Source organism: Octopus bimaculoides, chromosome 8 (genome assembly GCF_046866305.1).
Source record: "Octopus bimaculoides isolate indiv1 chromosome 8, ASM4686630v1, whole genome shotgun sequence".
NCBI lineage: Eukaryota > Metazoa > Mollusca > Cephalopoda > Octopoda > Octopodidae > Octopus > Octopus bimaculoides.
The window spans coordinates 10,905,476-10,925,408 of NC_142935.1; the positions used below are offsets into that span (position 1 = coordinate 10,905,476).

The 19,933-nt window shown below is 37.9% G+C and overlaps 1 protein-coding gene across 1 annotated transcript in view; it reads left to right on the forward strand.

The window, feature by feature from the left end:
• The window catches only part of LOC149134313 (unconventional myosin-VIIa-like), a 62,838-nt gene that overhangs the window by 17,368 nt on the left and 25,537 nt on the right, over positions 1–19,933 (forward strand). The window contains exon 2 of the mRNA XM_089356898.1: positions 13,605–13,718. Coding sequence (XP_089213024.1) covers positions 13,605–13,718 — 114 coding nt within the window. The remainder of the gene's footprint in view (positions 1–13,604; positions 13,719–19,933) is intronic.

Below are 19,933 nucleotides of genomic sequence, written 5' to 3' on the forward strand. Positions count from 1 at the left end.
ATCAAAACTTACTCTCCAAGTTGCAGACCTCAGAAAGATTTTATCGGAATGTTGTCTTCCACCCATCTAGGTCATGTGATTTGAACTCAGAATGCAAAGAACTATAACAAAATACTGTAAGACATCTCATACAGCTAGTCTCTGCTAATCCACTGCTCTAGATAGATACCAGTTTGTTAATCCTGAAAAGATGGAAGGCAAAGTTGACTTCACTTGAGTTTGAACTCACAACACTGAAAATCAGAACAAAAACTGCATGGCATTCTGGCACTCTAATGCCTCTGCCAATTTGCTGTCTTTGACACTCTAAAATGGCTGTGGTGTTCTTTCTGATGCTTATAACAAGTCTCTGATGATTCCGCATTTATCTATCTTTGCAGTATGGTGCCCCCCCCCCCCGCCAGGCAAATCAATGCACTGTTCTCTATAATATTTATTGACAGTAAGCCACAGCATATATAGATCAGAAGTGGGTCCCTAGACTCATGAGGCCTCCAGGCAATTATTCAGTATGTCCATGCCAACCCATATATGCCCATAAAAAAATGAAGTCTTAAATTTTCACTGTATATAGATTAAACGTTATGGAAAGCTTTCACAATCTGGAAGAGAAGGACAGTATACAACTATTAGCTACGAGTGTCGACTATTTACTGGACATTTCATATGCTTAGTCAGATACTTCCTGGTGAGTTCACGACCAAACAAGTAGGAGCAGGTTTTGCATTATGAAAGTGCAACCAGAGGTATATATAGGTTTTAAGACGGGCCCCTGGATTGGAGGAGGGTTAGTAAGATAAGAGAAACAGATTTACACTTGTGATAGGGTGGTAGTAGAGAGAGTAACAGAGTGGGTACTACTTGCAGGGAGAGGATAGATAGCAGGGAATTGGGGTGGGAAAGAGACAGGACTAGTATCAAGGGTGTTCAAGAAAACTGTGTGGAAAGGGGTGGGGTAGAGTTAAAAGGTGATAGGGTGCATTGTGTAGGGGAAGGATCAAGAGCTATCCAAGATTATAAGAGGTAAGTATGGACGGAGAGTGTGAAGGAAAAGAGGACAGGAAGGGAACGATAGACTAGGGTGGAAAAGAATCCTGAGAGAGTCATTAAAGGAAAGAGAAGTGTGGTGGTGAGTGGGGGAGGTTGGCCAAAGGGAGAGAAAAGAGGTGTTGTAGAGTAAATTAACTTGCTTAAGAAAGCAAAAGAATTCACATAAAACTTAAAAGTTCATCACCTTTTTAATCTACTCAGTAAATTGGTGTAGAATTAATGATAATCAATGACTCCTTAGTCCATCATTGGCACTTTAAAGTAGTAAAGTGTGTGGTTGTGTGTGTGTGTGTTTGTGTGTGTGTGTATGGAGATTACTTCAGCTCTGAATAATAAATAGAAGCAGCAGTTGTCAGATCTGTGTGCATGCTTTACTTATTCACGTTTGAGTGATGTGTTAACACCTGATCTGGTCCACCATCCTTGCCGCCACCACCACCAAACAGCTATTTCCCCCTACCATTGTTGTTGTTGTTGTTGTTGTTGTTAATGGTGGAGGTAATAGTAATGATGTTTGCGATGATGATGATGGCTGGTTGTTGGAGGCTTAACTTCCCGCTGCTTGTTTCCTCTTCATTGCAAGCCATTCATCTCCTTCCTAAATACGTTCGCAGAGACATTTAATTGCTTAGAACTCACTGCAAGGCAGGATTAATGTAAATCTATCCAGATTAGTTTGTGTAGGTGTGCCTCTGTGTGTGTGTGTGTGTGTGTGTGTGTGTGTGTGTGTGTGTGTGTGTGTCTATGTGAGGGAGACAGTATGAATGGTGATATTTAATGTGGGCGTGTACTTCTATAGATGTGTGTGTTTCTCCACCATGTAGTTTTTTTTCCCTTTGAAAATCCACTCACCGAAATCTTGTCTGCTTGCTCTGTATTACCTCCATACTGCTTATTCAATGTTTAACATCAGATTACGAAATATATTTATTTATGTGGTGGTGGTTGTTGTTGTTGTTGTTGTTGTTGTTTAGAAATTAATTATGGAAATTCAGTATGTGTTGTTTTTGCACGTGTGTTGGACGGCTTTACAGCTCTGACTGTATAACCAACCACATACAAAGATTATCTTTCAATCTGCAGATAAGTTTATGTACTTAGTGTCCAGGAAAAAAGGAGAGTTGTAATGAAATCTGCAGCCTAACCAATTATCAAAGCTTATAATGTGCAGAAGGAGACCCTGTGAGTCCTTTGATAGCAGGCTGCTGCCCGCTCTCACAGAATCAAGCAGAGCAAACAAGACCAAGCGCTGTGAGAATTAAAACAATAATAATAATAATAATAATAATAATAATGATTTCTCTTATTGGCCACAAGGGCTCACATACAAAACATTAAAAGACATGCATCAACATAAAAGACAAAAAACAGGACGATACAATGGATTTTCATGTGTAGACAATGTAATAACAATAAAAATTGAACAAATCAAAACTCCCAATAGGGGAGGCACTTTACGGTCCTTGTGGACAAACCCACAAAAGCCAGGTACACACTCAGAGTTGGTCCTTTCACATTGGCCATTCTTCCCACCTTTCAACAAACTTGCTACAAGGCAACACTTCACACTCCATCCTCAACTTCCTTTTCAAGTGAAACTTGAAAAAGTTGAAGGCTTAACCAAAAGGGAAAATAATAATAATTTCTCTTATTGACCACAGGGGCCCAAAACCTGGAGGACAATACCAATGGACGGGATACAACACATGAAAGAACATGTGGGGGTTTACATCAACCAAAAAAACGGCACTAAAATATTAAAGGATATAACAAAGGATATCTAAATAGAAGTTAGAGAAATAAATAATTGATAAATAAATAGAATCCCAAGTGCAGGGCAGTCCACTTTGAGTAATTTGGGGTAAACCCCACACAAAAGACCCGGATTAGTTTGCTATCCCCAAGGCATGGGAAGTGTCATTTTCCAGTTTCTTTCCTCCAACTTATAAAAGCATACTCAGAGTAGATCCCTTCAGCCTCTCCAGTCTTGCCACTCATGTCCTCCTTTTGATAACCATGCTAGAGGGCAGCACTTGTCTCTTTCCCCTCACCTTCCTCTTTGAATGATGTTTGAGGAAATCGACAAGAGCTTGACCAGATAGGAAAGTGCTTTTCTTCATACCTTTCGGACGGGTCCACAACACCACCTCTTCTGCCACTAAGCAGAGAAAGATCTGCTTTCCATCTTTGCTAACGGAAGGTTCTATGTTGATCTTCAGTATACACTCAGCTGACAGCCGGATCCATCTTACCTGAGTCAGCAGCTGCTCAGTTCAAGCTTAATAATAATAATAATTGCACAGAAAACAGCAAAGATTATACTGATCCTAGTACATGACTGGTTAATCTATTTTATTGACGCCCAAAAGGTTAAAAGGCAAAGTTGACCTTGGCAGAATTTGAAATCAGAACATAAAAATGGACAAAATGCCACTAATAATTCCGTCTGGTGTGCTAACGATTCTGCAAGCTCACCACCTTAATCATCATTATCATCATCATCCAGTGTTTTAAATCCAGGTTTTGTCCCTGTTAACGGGGGTTGTTGGATCTACCTCAATACCATAGCAACCAAGGTAAGCAGGTGCAGCCCACCCCAACCTTCAGGCTGGCTGGCTGGTGCCCATTCTCCTTAACTATCATTAGGCTTTTTTGGCGCTGGATTTTCTACAGGAAGCATGTCCTTGCTTACCCCCAACCTCAGTTTCTAGACATGAATGGTCCTGAGACCAAGGCCTCTACCAAAACATGTGGAAAACTAGCTCAGGAAGATCAGGGATGCTACTCCCTGAGATCTCTTTCAGAGCCCCACTACCTAATGATGATAATAATAATAATCCTTTTTACTATTGGCACGAGATCTGAAATTTGTGGGGAGGGGACTAGTCAATTACATCGACCCCAGTGCCTAACTGATACTTAGTTTATTGACCCCGAAAGAATGAAATACAAAGTCAATCTCGGCAGAATTTGAACTCAGAATGTTGCGACAGGCGAAATACTGCTTAGCATTTCGTCCGGTGTGCTAACGATTCTGCCAGCTCGCCACCCTAATAATAATAATAATAATAATAATAATAATAATAATAATAATAATAATAATAACAAGAGCGCAAACCTTTGCCAAGACAACACCAACATCCTCTCAATGATTAAGCAGAGATGATTTTTAAAATGAGAATATCTGAAATAAACTTGACTGCTCTCACAAACGAGAATACTAAAAATGAACCTGACTGCTCTCAAAAATTAAGTAAAAAAACAGAGGAAAAATAATCCAGAATCCTTGTCTGGTAACGGATTGATCCCAGAATCTAATCAGTTTGTGCCAGTCACGAGGCCAAACATCCCTGAAAGTTTCATCTGAATCCATCCAGCGGTTCTTGAGATATCTTGTCCATGGACAAACAAACAAAAACAACTGAGTACAATACCTCCACCTTCGCTGAGGTGGAGGTGGTAATAATAATAATAATAATAATAATAATAATGATGATTTTAGCACAAGGCCAGTAATTTCTGGGAAAGGGATAAACTGATTACATTGACCCCAGTAATCAACTGGTATGTATTTTATAATCATAATGATAATAACAACAATAATTACAACTATAATAAATAAATAAAAATGCTTATGTATAAGATAGGAAATTGTGATTTTATGCTGATACCATCATGTTTTTTTTTTAAAAAAAAGCTTGATAAGATAATATTATCATTATATCCGTAAAAACAAATACTAAATACTATTAGAAAATGTAGATTTTGAAAATATATTGGATAGTTCACAGATAAAAGGTTTATAATCTGTCTAAAGATTAGAATTTGTTAAAGTAGCACAACTAAGAAGGTTGTTCTGCCATTACACTTCAAAGTCAAACCATTTTTCTTTACTTTCTTTTGGCTTTTTGTTGTTTTCTTTTTATTTTGCATTTTTCTTTGTGTTCGGTTATTCCTTAACATATTTCAATAATTGAATTGTGGCCATACTGGGACATCACTTTGAAGGGTTTACTCAGTTATATTGACCCGTGTACTTTTATATATATATATATATATATATATATATATATATAAGGAGGGAGAATATACAAAAAATAACAACAGACGAGGACAGGTGGTGTAAATAACAAAAGTATATATTAGTATGACGCTCGGGAATACGGAAAGTCTTTGACGTTTCGAGCTACGCTCTTCAACAGAAAGAATACGGAGACAAGGAGAAAAACACGGAGAAAAAAAATTGAATAGTGTTCAGTCAACGGTCAATCCTACCAATCCATTCAGAAGGCTTTGGTAGAAACTTGCTCAAGGTGGCACACAGTAGAATTGAACCCAGAACCATGTCGTTTGTAAGCCAGCTACTTACCACACAGCCACTCCTATATATATATATATATATATATATATGAAATGGGCTTCTTTCAGTTTCTGTCTACCAAATCCATTCAGAAGGCTTTGCCCAAAGTGCTAGTGTCACACAGAAGAAATGAACCTAAGACCATATTTTTGAGAAGTGAACTTCTCAACTACACAGCCATGGTCAGCAAGTTTTGTATGTGTCTGAAGTAATTTGCTGTAATTTAATTTAGTTCTCATGCAAAAATTAATTTAACTTGAAGTGAAATAAACAATGTTTAAATGTTTAATTGTGGAGATTCATTCTGGATATGTCTTTAAAATAAAATATATTTAGAACAAGTGTAATGAACAGAACAGATTTGTTGCTTTGTAAGATATAGGTTGTATTTCTCCTGATAATTGCTGCAGTTTTTGTGTAGATATCATCATCATCGTTTAACGTCTGCTTTCCATGCTAGCATGGGTTGGACAATCTGACTGATGACTGGTGAACCAGATGGCTGCACCATGCTCCAATCTGATCTGGCAGAGTTTCTACAACTGGATACCCTTCCTAACACCAACCACTCCAAGATTGTAGTGGGTGCTTTTACGTGCCACCGGCACGAAGGCCTGTCAGGTGGTACTGGCAACAGCCATGCTCAAAATGGTGTATTTTACATGTCACCTGCACAGGAACCAGTCCAGCGGCACTGGCAACGATCTCGCTCGAATGTCTTTACACGTGCCACCGGCACAAGTGCCAGGAAGGCAATGCTGAGTACAGGTGCCATCATGATTTCACTTTCGCTTGCCGCATCAGGTCTTCGCAAGCCGAGTTTCATGTCCAATGAAGGAGACGACGTTGGCATGGGTGCCAGTCGTCGAATTAAGTTCGAATTAAATGTGTGTGTATGTGTGTTCTTGTCCCGACATCACATGATAGTTGTGAAAAGGCAACACCATCGTACTGTCAATGTTGTTCATTTCATGTGAAGAACATGCCTGTATTTGGGGAAATGTTATGCTTTGAGACAGGTGAGGGTTGGTGACAGAAAAGGCATCCAGCTGTAGAATGTCTGCCTCAGTGAAACCTGTCTATGACAGTGTGTGGCTGAGTGTTTAGGATATTTGGCTCTTGATCCTAAGGCTGTGAGTTCAATTCCCTGCAACACCTTGTGTTCTTGAGCAAGACACTTTATTCCACATTGCTCTAGTTCACTCAGCTGGCAAAAATGAGTTGTGCCTGTAATTCAAAGGGCCAGCTTTGTTACATTCTGTGTTACACTGAATCTCCCTGAGAACTCTGTTAAGGGTACGTGTGTCTGTGGAGTGCTCAGCCACTTGCCCGTTAATTCCAAGAGCAGGCTGTTCCGTTGATTGGATCAACTGGAACCCTCGTTGTCATAACTGACAAAGTGCCAACTTTTTTAATTCTTACCTATGCAAACCTGGAAAAGTGGATGTTAAAATGATAACGAAAATGTCCTGATGAGATAACTCTATAATTCTGTTTGGTAATTTAATTTGAGAAAACAGAAATAGAGTCCATTACTATTTTGTATAATCTTCAATAATTTTTTTCGTTTTTTTAAAAATTTTTCTGAGAAAATTTGCAAGATTAATGTGTTAAGGAAATGCTAAGAAAGTATTGAAATTTCTTACCTGCTTATATGGATGCAAAGAAAGAGTGAGAGAGAGAGAGAGAGAGAGACAGTCAGACAGAGAGACTGACAGAGAGGTTAAGAAAGAAAGAAGAAAAGAGAGATAACTTGGTTGTGGGTTTTTATTAACAAATTAGCATCTGACAAATACACATTAAACATCATTTATTTTATAAATCTTTATCTTGTTTCATTCCTTAGACTGCAGCCATGCTGGGGCACCACCTTGAAGAATCTTAGTTGAACACTGATTGTCAAGAGGGACACTAACACACACACACACACACACACACACACACACATAATGGGCTACTTTCAGTTTCCGTCTACCAAATCCACTCACAAGGCTTTGATTAGCCTGAGGCTATAGTAGAAGACACTTGCCCAAGGTGCCACAAAGTGGGACTGAACCCGGAACCATGTGGTTGGTAAGTAAGCTACTTACCACACTGCCACTGTTTCAAATTTTGGCACAAGGTCTGCAGTTTTTCAGTGGGAGGGAGTTAAGTCAATTAGATCACGCCCAGTATTCAACAGGTACTTGGCTTATCAACCCTGGAAGGGTTGAGAGACAGAGTTGACCTTGGCCGAATTTGAACTCACAACGCAAAGACAGGCAAAATGCCATCAAGCATTTTTTCCCAGCATGCTAAAAATTCTGCCAGCTCAACGCCTTCAACCATTAGATAATTATAAAACAAAAATTTAATTAATTATGGCTGGTGATTAAAGATTTTGATCAATTTTTAAATTACCTCAAGATGAGATATTTTATATTCATAGTAAAACAACAACAACAGCAGCAGCAGCAGCAGCAACACTAAGATAGATAACATAATTTGCTGGAAATTTCGGTTACTAAAACATATGGCACATGTCTGAGAGCTTCAACTTGTCTTTGTTTTTTGTTTGTTTGTTTGTTTTTTGGGTTTTTTTTTTTGCTTTTTGCTTTACATGTTTCTAACTTCATGATTATTGTTTAAGAGGATTAATGATTTAACTGATTAAGATAAGCGGGTTTTATTTTGTATGATGCATTCAAGTTCAGACTATATCTGGTTTATACTGGAGAATTATTCAAACCTTTATATAATGAAATTTCCAGTCAACCTTCTGCTATCACCACCACCACCATCATCATCATCATCATCATCATCATCAACAAGGACAATTCCCTTCTAATGCTGATTGTTGTCATCAGCCATTTAACATTTATTTCTCCATACTGTCTTAGATCGGACATATCTCTTCAGCAGCTTATCTCCTGTCATTTTTATTCTCTTTAATCTCTTCAGTGAGACATCAGCTTTTCAGGATATGACATAATCATTTGGTCACAAATCTTCATTCATTCTACCTATGTCCATTGCCCTCCACTGCCTCCTGCTACAACCATTCAATGTCATCATCATCATCATCATCATCATCAATGTCCATCTTGCTATGCTTGCATGGATTGGATGGAATTTGTTGAGGTAGATTTTCTTCAGCTGCATGCTTTTCCTGTCACCAACCCTCACCTGTTTCCAAGCAAAGTAATATTTCCCCATGGCCAGACATGTTTTTATGGAAGATTGAAAACAAAGCACTCTGCATGCATGATAGGGACACTTATTTATAACTATCATATGATGTTAAGACAAAGTGAATGTGTATACAAGCATATATACTCTCTCTCTCTCTCTCTCTCTCATTCATCACATACACACACACATTTCGTGATATGGTAAGAAGTGGTGCAATTCCAGAGTTTGGTTTGACTTCATTATTACAATTCACACACACACACACACACACACATATATATATATGGTGTTGGTGGCATGCATAAAAAGCACCCAGTGCGCTTTGTAAAGTGGTTGGTGTTAGGAAGAGCATTCAGCTGTAAAAATCATGCCAAATGCAGACAGTGGATCTTGGTGCTGCCCTCTCGCTTGCCAGTGTGGAAGATGGATATTAAATCATGATGATGATGGTATTTATAATCATAGGCGTAGGTGTGGCTGTGTAGTAAGTAGCTTGCTTACCAACCACATGGTTCCAGGTTCAGTCCCACTGCGTGGCACCTTGGGCAAGTGTCTTCTAGTATAGCCTTGGGCCAACCAAAGCCTTGTGAGTGGATATGGTAGACAGAAACTGAAAGAAGCCCATCATATATGTATATATATATATATCATCATCATTGTTTAACGTCCGCTTTCCATGCTAGCATGGGTTGAACGATTTGACTGAGGACTGGTGAAACCGGATGGCTACACCAGGCTCCAATCTGATTTGGCAGAGTTTCTTCAGCTGGATGCCCTTCTATATATATATATATATATATATATATATATATATATATATATATATATATGTATGTATGTGTGTGTATATGTTGTGTATCTGTGTTTGTCTTGACCTATAAAGGCATGGAGAAGTAGATATTAAAATGATGAGGAGGAGGAGGAAGGGGATTTTGGGAATGATTTCTACAGCTGGATGAGTCTCCTCTCATCAGCCAGTTTTATAAACTGTACTTGATGCTCCTCATCTTGGCACTGGCATTAAAATGGTACACAAACTCATCGATTCCAGTATCATAAAACAAAATGGAAATTAAAAACATTTAATATAGATTCATATTCTGTTTATTATTAATGTTTCTTGATTTATTTTAAATCTTATTTTCTTCACCCCCCCCCCCCCCCTTTGTTTTCCCATTCCAAGAAATTCAGACTTAGCAAGAGCAGTTCCTTTAAATTCTGGACATTTTTCTCTTTTTTTTCTCTCTACAACTATTTGGTCTTTTTTGTTTGGTTGTTTTGTTCTGTTTTTCATGTGACTCATTCTCATCTCAGATTTTCTTTTGCTATTCGAACCTCTGCTTGGATTTACTTTGCTAAGTAAATAAATAAATAAATAAATAAGAAGTTGGTCCTAAGCTTATTGATTTCATCTTCGTCTAATGTTCAAATTTAAAGTGTTTAAAGATAAACTTTGGCTGCTTTCAACAACGAATTATAATAAAATTTTATCATCATCATCATCATCACCACCATCATTATTATTGTTGTTGTCATTGTTGTTTTCTTACTGATGTTGCTGTTTATAAATGTCATGAACTTTTACATACAGTCTCCATCTTGAAATTTCCAAGATAAAAAAAAAATATATATATATATAAAGGAAAGATTGATTTCAAAATTATTTAGTCAAAAATCAATTATCTATTAAATATCAATTGAAATAAAGTTATGAAACAACTGTAACAAAAAAGAAATTTAGGAACTGCTTTAGATGAAAATCCTTAAGTTATGAACTATATTGGAAATAATCAGTAACTATTATTTCATTCTGTTTACGAAGCATTAATAGACCCAGGAGGTTTAGCTGTAAAAGATTAAAGGTTAATATATTATGTTGGGAAAAAAATAGGTTTTATTAAAAAAAAAAGTTTATTTTTTGATGTGTAAACACTACAGTCAACCCTTTTTATGCTAATTCATCTAAAGTTGCTCTTGATTCTATGATACAAACTTCTTGTTTTATGGTGATCTAAATTAGAACCTTCCATTAGAAATTCCATGTTAATTTGTTCCAAACACCAGCTTGATAATATCAAGGGTATTTCACTAAATTCTTCATTATTCTAAAAATCTGTTGAAGCAAAAGTAATATATTTATTTGCAGAAATATGGTAACAAAAGGGTTAAAATGATCTAAATTTAAATCTCAATACTATGTCAGATATCGATCTTCTGGCCGCCTCTTTAATCTTCGCCGATTTGCTGCCAATTCAAAGGTTCTCCAGTCTATTATTCGTGACCTCCTTTATGCAGATGACTGTGACTTAGTCACTCATACAGTGGATGACATGCAAATACTCATGAATTGCATTTCTGCTTCTTGCAAGGCATTTGGACTCAGCATTAGCCTGGACAAGACTGTTGTAATGTTCCAGCCTGCACCAGGAAATCCACATGTGAAACCAGCTATCTTGGTTGAAGGAACTATTCTGAAGGTAGTCGACAAGTTTGTCTACCTGGGCAGCACACTCAGCCGTTCTTGCTCCCTGGATGAGGAAATATCTTCTAGGTTGCAGAGAGTAACTAATTCCTTCCGGTCTCTTCAGTCTCGTGTCTGGTCCCAGCATGGCATAGCAAGGCAAACAAAAGTTGTTGTGTACCGTGCATGTGTACTGACATCGCTCCTCTACTCATGTGAGACATGGACTCTGTACAAACGTCAGGTAAGGGTCCTTGAACGCTTTCATCAGAGATGTCTCAGGCACATTCTCAATGTTGGCTAGACCTCAAAAATTCCAGACACGCAGATCCTGAGGACAGCTGATATCTTGAGTATTGAGGTGATATATATATATATATATATATATATATATATATATATATATATATATATATATATATATTAAATACATACATACACACACACACACACACACACACACTAATTCATACATATCATTCACCAATTTATATAATGCCTTTAACATACTAGTTACTTGTGGTGGAATGGAAAAAGGGACACCAAATACTTTGCAGTATTTGGTGATGATCATTTATGTTCAGTGTTCAAATCCCACCAGCTTAACGTTGCCTTTCGTCCCACCAAGGGTGAAAAAAAAGGCAAATTTTATTTACATCCCTAAAATATATCCTAGATATGAATGAAATTATTATAAAAAATTGAATTAAAATAAAGATCTCTACATTAAAACTTATTTATATTTGTCCATTGTTTAGTAATTATTATTATTATTATTATTATCATTATTATTATTATTATTATTATTATCATTATTATTATTATTATTATCATTATTATTATTATTTTTCCAATCCTATCTTTGTCCTTCCGGCCTCTTTTTTCTGACTGTCCCTTTTTAAAATCCATTTTCTTTTCTGTTACACCCCTCTCCATTTCTATGTTAGATAAAAAGGGATTAGCTTAATGCTACTAATACAGCTAAACTGGTAATCATCATGAGTCATTATTTTCATGAATTTATAAATATATTTTTAATCTTTTTTTTTTTTTTTACTTGTTTTAGTCATTGGGCTGTGGCCATGCTAGGGCACCTCCTTGAAGGGTTTAGACAAACAAATCGAACCCAGTGTTTTTTTTTTTTTTTTTTTTTCTGTTGGTCTCATTGCTTACCGAATAAGCTACAGGAGCATAAACAAACCAGTGCCAGTCTTCAAGTGGTTGTGTGGAACAAACAACACAAAAACAAACATACCCAGATATAAACATACATGTATGTGGGATCATTATTATCATCATCAACATCATCATTAAACGTCTGTTTTCCATGCTGGCATGGGTTGGATGGTTTGACCAGGGCTGGTCAGCTGCCCAAGCTCCATGTCTGTTTTAGCATGGTCTCTACAGCTGGATGCCCTTCCTAATACCAACCACTTCACAGAGTGTGCAGGGTGTTTTTATGCAGCACCCATGAGCCTGCATATAAAAATCATCCATTTGTATGTATGTTTATATATATATGCTGATGGCATGTATATATATACATATATATCGTTGCTAAAATGCAAAAGTGTCATAAGTCCAAAACGTTGCTTTTTCAGAAAACGAAAAAATAGTTTCACCATTCCATAACAAAACCATTGTAGTACACTTTGACAATTTTTGTTATCTTGGCATCTGAAGCAGCTGGAGATATGATAGTTTGACCAAAAGAACCGGCTATTGCAAGCAAAATGAAATATTGTAAAAAACTCATTTAGCCAAATTTGGACATACAACAATTTAACAAAATAGCAACAATATATATATATATATATATATATATATATATATATATATATATATATATATATACATACACGCACACAATGGTTTTTTTTTCAGTTCTTGTCTAGCAAATCCACTCACAAGCTTTGGTCAACCCAAGGCTATAACAGTAGACATACACATGCATGTACATGTGCGCATGCACACACACACACACACACACACATATGATGGGCTTCTTTCAATTTTTGTCTATTACATCCACTCTCAAGACTTTTATTGGCTTGGGGCTGTAGCAGAAGACATTTGCCCAAGATTCCATGCAGTCGGACTGAACCCAAAACTACGCAAACTTCTTAACCATGCAACCACATCCGCACTTGGCAGTGCTCATTCAGAGTCAGAACCTGATGATGATGATGATGATATAAATAAATAGGAAGACCACCAAAGTAAAATAAGGAAAGAAAATATGCGTTGAATATTTTGATCTTCTTCTGTAGACATTGACTCAGCTCTTCGTTCTTGTTGATGATTTTGAGATAAAACCAAACTAATCCGGATTTGAAAAAGTAAAATAAAAACAGCAGCTGTTCTTTAATTCCTTATTAGAAGAACAAGGTCTTAAGATTTGTGAGCAAATTTTTACGTTTTGTTTGAAAAGCAATATTTGATGTTTTTTATGGTTACTAATGCCTTTTCTGGAAGAAAAGTTTATTTTTTTACCAAGAAAACTCCACAAAAAAAGATTGAAAGTAGATGATTTAAACTATAAGTTATGTTTTGTTCTTGCAGGGAGATCATGTGTGGCTGGAGCCAAAGACCAAAGAAGAATTTTCTGTGGCCATTGGTGCCCGGGTGAAATTTACAGAGTCTGGAAGAGTTCTTGTTGTCGATGACGATGGGAAAGTAAGAATTTTGCTTTACAGCATTCTTTTCTTTTGTCCTTTTAATTGTTAAAGATTTAACTAACACAACTGTGATTGCCTCTTACAGGAAAATTACACACCCAACACCAAATATTCTTCAAATTTTTAACAAGATACTTCTGCATTGCATAACTTATTTATTTATTTATTTATGTGTTTCAGCCAAGTGGCTGCGGTCATGCTGGTATGTCTTTTAAGTGTTCAGTATCTGTTTGCTGGAAGGTCTCTTAGGCCTTCCAACAAACTCTCTCATTGTTGGAGTACTCTCTCTTTTACTTGTTTCAGTCATTTGGCTGTGGCCATGCTGGAGCACCACCTTTAGTCGAGCAAATCGACCCCAGGACTTATTCTTTGTAAGCCTAGTACTTATTCTATCGACCCTTTTGCTGAACCACTAAGTTACGGGGACGTAAACTCACCAGCATCGGTTGTCAAGCGATGTTGGGGGGACAAACACAGACACACAAACATATGTGTGTTGGTACTCTGTCACTTACGATGTCGAGGGTTCCAGTTGATCCGATCAACGGAACAGCCTGCTCGTGAAATTAACGTGCAAGTGGCTGAGCACTCCATTGACACGTGTACCCTTAACGTAGTTCTCGGGGATATTCAGCATGACACAGTGTGACAAGGCTGACCCTCTGAATTACAGGCACAACAGGAAGTAAGAGTGAGAAAAAGTTGTGGTGGAAGAGTACAGCAGGGTTTGCCACCATCCCCTGCCGGAGCCTTCTGGAGCTTTAGGTGTTTTTGCTCAATAAACACTCACAACACCCGGTCTGGGAATCAAAACCACGATCTTATGACCGCGAGTCCGCTGCCCTAACCACTGAGCCATTGCGCCTCCTCTACACAAACATATACACACACACATACATATATATACATATATACGATGGGCTTCTTCTCAGTTTCCGTCTACCAAATCCACTCACAAGACTTCGGTCGGCCAGAGGCTATAGTAGAAGGCACTTGCCCAAGATGCTACGCAGTGGGACTGAACCCGGAACCATGTGGTTGGTAAGCAAGCTACTTACCACACAGCCACTGCTATGCCTACTCTAGGATTTATTGTGACTTGTTATTGGTGGAGAATTTACTCCATGGTTTTATCATAATAATTTTAACAGCTACTCTGTCTCTCTGTCAACTTATCCATCTGTCTATCTAACTGTATGTCTGTCAATCTATATTTGTCTAGTTCTATATCTTAGTTAATCTGTCTGTGCTTCTCTATAAATATCTATATCTACCAATCTGACTACGTTTCTCTTTGTCTTCCTATCTATCTACCTACCTATTTCTCTCTCTCTCTCTCTCTCTCTCTCTGCAACTGTCTGTCTCTCTGTAACTGTCTGTCTCTCTGTAACTGTCTGTCTCTCTGCTCATCTATCGTCTCTCTTTTTTCCATTTTCTTTTCTCTTACATCTTTAAGAATTATCACTAATGTACCATTGTGGACATTTACTTAAAAGAAAAATCTTCTAAAATGTAAGACACACAATGGCTGTCTGCTATTCTAAGTTGACTCATTTCCATTCTATTTTCGTTCACAACACTCTCTTCTATATTTTCCAGTGATTGTTTATTTAGCTAACTCCTTGGTCCACTCTCCCCTCTGGTCTGACCATCTCTGACCTCTTCCTCCGCTATGTCCCTGCTCTCTTTACCCCTCATGCTTTCTTTCCTCTTCCTCTCTCTTCCACCCCTCTCCTTCTCTCCCTACCCCACCTCCACCATTCTGCCGTGTCTCTCTTACCACTCTTGAGGTCTCTCAGCTACACTTTCTTTGCATAAAGTTTTTCTTTTCTTTTCTTTTTCAAGCTACGAAATAAATAAATAATTAAACAGACAAATAAACAAATAAAAGAAGTCGTGGTGGAGGGAGAGGAGTCGTGGTGGCGGTGGTAAACTAATATTAGCCTTGAGAAATTCAAAATGAAAACTATTAATTATTGTTTTTTATTCTAAGCAGACTGAGAATTATTCTTTAGAAAACAACATGTGAGAAAAGTCTCTGTTTAGTTTATTACCTATCTTATTTTAGGTTTAACTCTATGCGCACACACACACACACACACACGCTCACACATGTTAATTTATATATACACGCGCACACACACGTTAATTTATATATACACGCACACACGTTAATTTATATATACACACACACATGTTAATTTATATATACAGGCACACACATTAATTTATATATACATGCACACATGTTAATATATACACACACATCAATTATATACACGCACACACACGTCAATTTATATATATATATACACACACACACACACACACACACACACATATACACACATACCTACACACACATTATCGTTAATTTATATGCATTTATACATACAACTCATCATAACACTCATGAACAAACAAATGCATACACACACACACACACACATACATATATATGTGTATGTGTGTGTGTATGTGTATATATATATATATATATATATGTGTGTGTGTGTGCACACACATGCACACAAATACATATGCGGAAACACATACTCATATATGTACATATATATATATACATATATACATGCACATACACACACACACACACACACATTCATTTACTCTCACACACACAAACACAGACATTTGCTCTCACTTACTCATTCACACACACACACACACACACACACACACACACACACACCATTCCAAGCAGTCAATAGCTTATTTCTATTGTGGCTAAAAGTGTTTATTTAACGAGGTTTTGCTTAATGCTTATTTACCGAGTGTTTATTTACCAATTTACATTAAGCTTCCATTCCTTTAATTAATATCCTTTCAATGGAGAAGTTTAATTTTCCTTCAGCATTGTAACATTTCGGTGCATATTTTACATTCATAAAATTGATGTCCTTCTTATGTGGTGTTTACAGATTTAGAGACCAAACTCTTGTGATTTGGTAAACAGAAGCTGAAAGAAGCCTGTCATATATCATCATCATCGTTTAACGTCCGCTTTCCATGCTAGCATGGGTTGGACGGTTTGATTGAGGACTGGCAAGCCAGAAGGCTGCACCAGGCTCTAGTCTGATCTGGCAGAGTTTCTACAGCTGGATGCCCTTCCTATTGCCAACCACTCCGAGAGTGTAGTGGGTGCTTTTACGTGCCACTGGCACGAGGGCCAGTGACACGGTACTGGCAATGGCCTCACTCAAAAGGTGTTTTTTTACGTGCCACCTGCACTTTTCACACAGCTGTAGTCATCCATTCACAACTAACGACCATATCAGCGCAGTCGTCTCTCTTGCACATCGCATCTGACATTTCTTAAGTCCAACTTTTCTCTCAGGGCGCTTACACTCTGTCAATTATGCACACTTACATTACACATATAGAAGAGCCGGTGGCACGTAAAAGCACCTGTTACACTCTCGGAGTAGTTGGCATTAGGAAGGGCATCCAGCTGAAGAAACTCTGCCAGATCAGATTGGAGCCTGGTGTAGCCATCTGGTTTCACCAGTCATCAGTCAAATCGTCCAACCCATGCTAGCATGGAAAGCGGACGTTAAATGATGATGATGTTGATGATGATGATGATATATACATCATTCCATTTCATAGTGGTATGAGTTGAATTAGCCGACAATATTGATATTCCGATCTTCATTCTGCCCTTGAAATAAATTCTTTTGAAAATCCTGACACTTCAATAGCAGACTTTCCTGCCTTTCCTAACCTCCTGTTCACCTCTTGATACAACCAGATCTATCAATAGCACAATTATTATACACAATCACCAAACTGAATCATGTGAAAATGTTTAGGACATCGTTTCAATTGAAGTTCTCTTTCTCTCTCCCCCTCTCCCCCATCTCCCCTCCCCTCCCCCTCTCCCTCTCCCCTCCCCCTCCCCCCTCTCTCACACAAAGAGAGATTAATAGACACTCCTTGAATACCACACTTAATGTTGGTTTCTAAGTTTCTATCATTGAAAGATTATCTATCTATCTACCTATCTCTGTCTGTCTGTCTGTCTGTCTGTCTCTCTCTCCCCCTCCCCCCCTCTCTCTCTATATATATATGTAAGAAAGATAAGACAAAGGTAGAAAATACTAAAATAATTTTATCATGAAATACATTTACATTTTGTAATGGTTCGTACCGGTTTCAGTCTTTCCAACTTTTTCTAAGTTGGAAAAGTCGAAAAGTCTGAAACCGGTACTAACCGTTACAAAATGTATTTCATGATAAAATTATTTTAGCATTTTCTACCCTTGTCTTACTTTCCTTATATGTATCAGCTTGTGTGTTACTTTTCGGCCTTCTACGTATATATATATATATATATATATATGTGTGTGTGTGTGTGTGTGTATATATATGAGAGAGAGAAATAGAAAATAGAAAGAACAACATTGTTTATTTAAAATACCTACAATTGTTTCAACACATTTTTATACCTGTAGTACATTGGTGCAATGTTGTGTAATCATTATCATCCATCCAAGGTGTAAAATGCACCTCCTCAGGTGATTATTCAAATAAGTCCTTCATTAGATCCGCCCATCACTTCACTCAGTCAATAACTGTGGATAAGCAAGGTTTCTACCTGAATCTTATTCAACTATACATCTATCCATCCATCCATCTATCTGTGTGTATATCTTTGAGTCTGTGTTTGTCCCCTGCCACTGCTCAACAGCTGGTATGTTTGCATCACCTTAACAGTTCAGCAAAGGTAACTAACAGAATAAGTTCCAGACTTAAAATGAAATGGTTCTGATGTCAATGCATTCGACTAAAATTCTTCATGGCTGTTTTTACTACTTTTAATCAAATGACTGAAAGAGGTAAAAAAATAAAATGTGTGTGTGTGTTGTGTGTTTGCTTGCTTGTCCTGACATTGTGTGATAGTCGTAAATGAGTGTCACTGTCATACAAGCAGTGTCATTCATTTCCAGTATTCTACAAAAACATGTCTGATCATGAAAAGATACCACTTTGCTTGGAAACAGGGGAGGCTTGGTGACAGAAAAGGATCTGGTTGTAGAAAATGCCATGTGAAAAGCACCATTCGAGTATTGGTTGATGTTAATGCTGCCTGACTGGCTCCTGTGCCGGTGGCACATAAAAAGCACCCACTACAGTCACGGAGTGTTTGGCGTTAGGAAGGGCATCCAGCAGTAGAAATGTGGTATGGGTATCACGACTACCCATTTGATTTTCATTTTGATGTTGATGTACTTGACTCAATAAGTCTCCTCAAGCACAGCAGGTCGCCCTACGATCCAAGGTACTTTTGAGTGGGCTGGGGCTGGTTATGCGAAACTGGTGTAGGATACAGCCGTGAACTCACTTTATTTGCTGGGTCTTCACAGTCACAGCCTATCTCCAGAGGTCTTGGTCATTCATCATTGCCTCTGTGAGGCCCAACGTTTGAAGGTCATGCTTCACCACCTCATCCCATGTCTTCCTGGGCCTACCTGTACCCCAGATTTCTTCAACTGTTTGGGAGTGGCACTTCTTCACACAGCTCTCCTCATCCATCCGTAGTACATGACCATACAAGTGCAAACGTCTCTCTTCCATGCCACATCCAACATTTCTCTCAGGGCGCTTACACTCTCTTGTGTGTGCACACTGACATTACACATCCAGATGATCATGCTAGCTTCATTTCTTTTGAGCTTACGCATGTCCTCCGCAGTCACAGCCCATGCTTCACAGCCGTGAAGCATGGCAGTTCGCACACATGCATCGTACAATCTATCTTTGTCTCTGAGTGAAAGACCCATTGTCACCCACCAGCAGGGGTAGAAGCTTTCTAAACTTTGCCCAGCTTATTCTTATTCTAGTGGTAACACTCTCAGAACATCCAGCTGTAGAAAATCTGCCTCAGCAAATTCTGTCCAACCCATGCAAGCATGGAAAAGTGGATGTTATGATGATGATATATACTGTATATACTGTCTTCTGCTAGAAGAGTAGTATTTAATTGCCAAGAGAAACTCCTCCCAGCACTTCTACTACTATTACTTCTCCTCCTCCTCTCCTATTATATCATTCTTTCACTATAATTACCTCTGACACTAATTATGCCTCTGGCAAAATAAATGTGAAGTAGAATGCTTTCTTCTTAGCTCAGAGATTCCATTATTGTTGTTGTTTCACTAGAAATACAGCATCGATAGTGGTCATTGTTGTTTA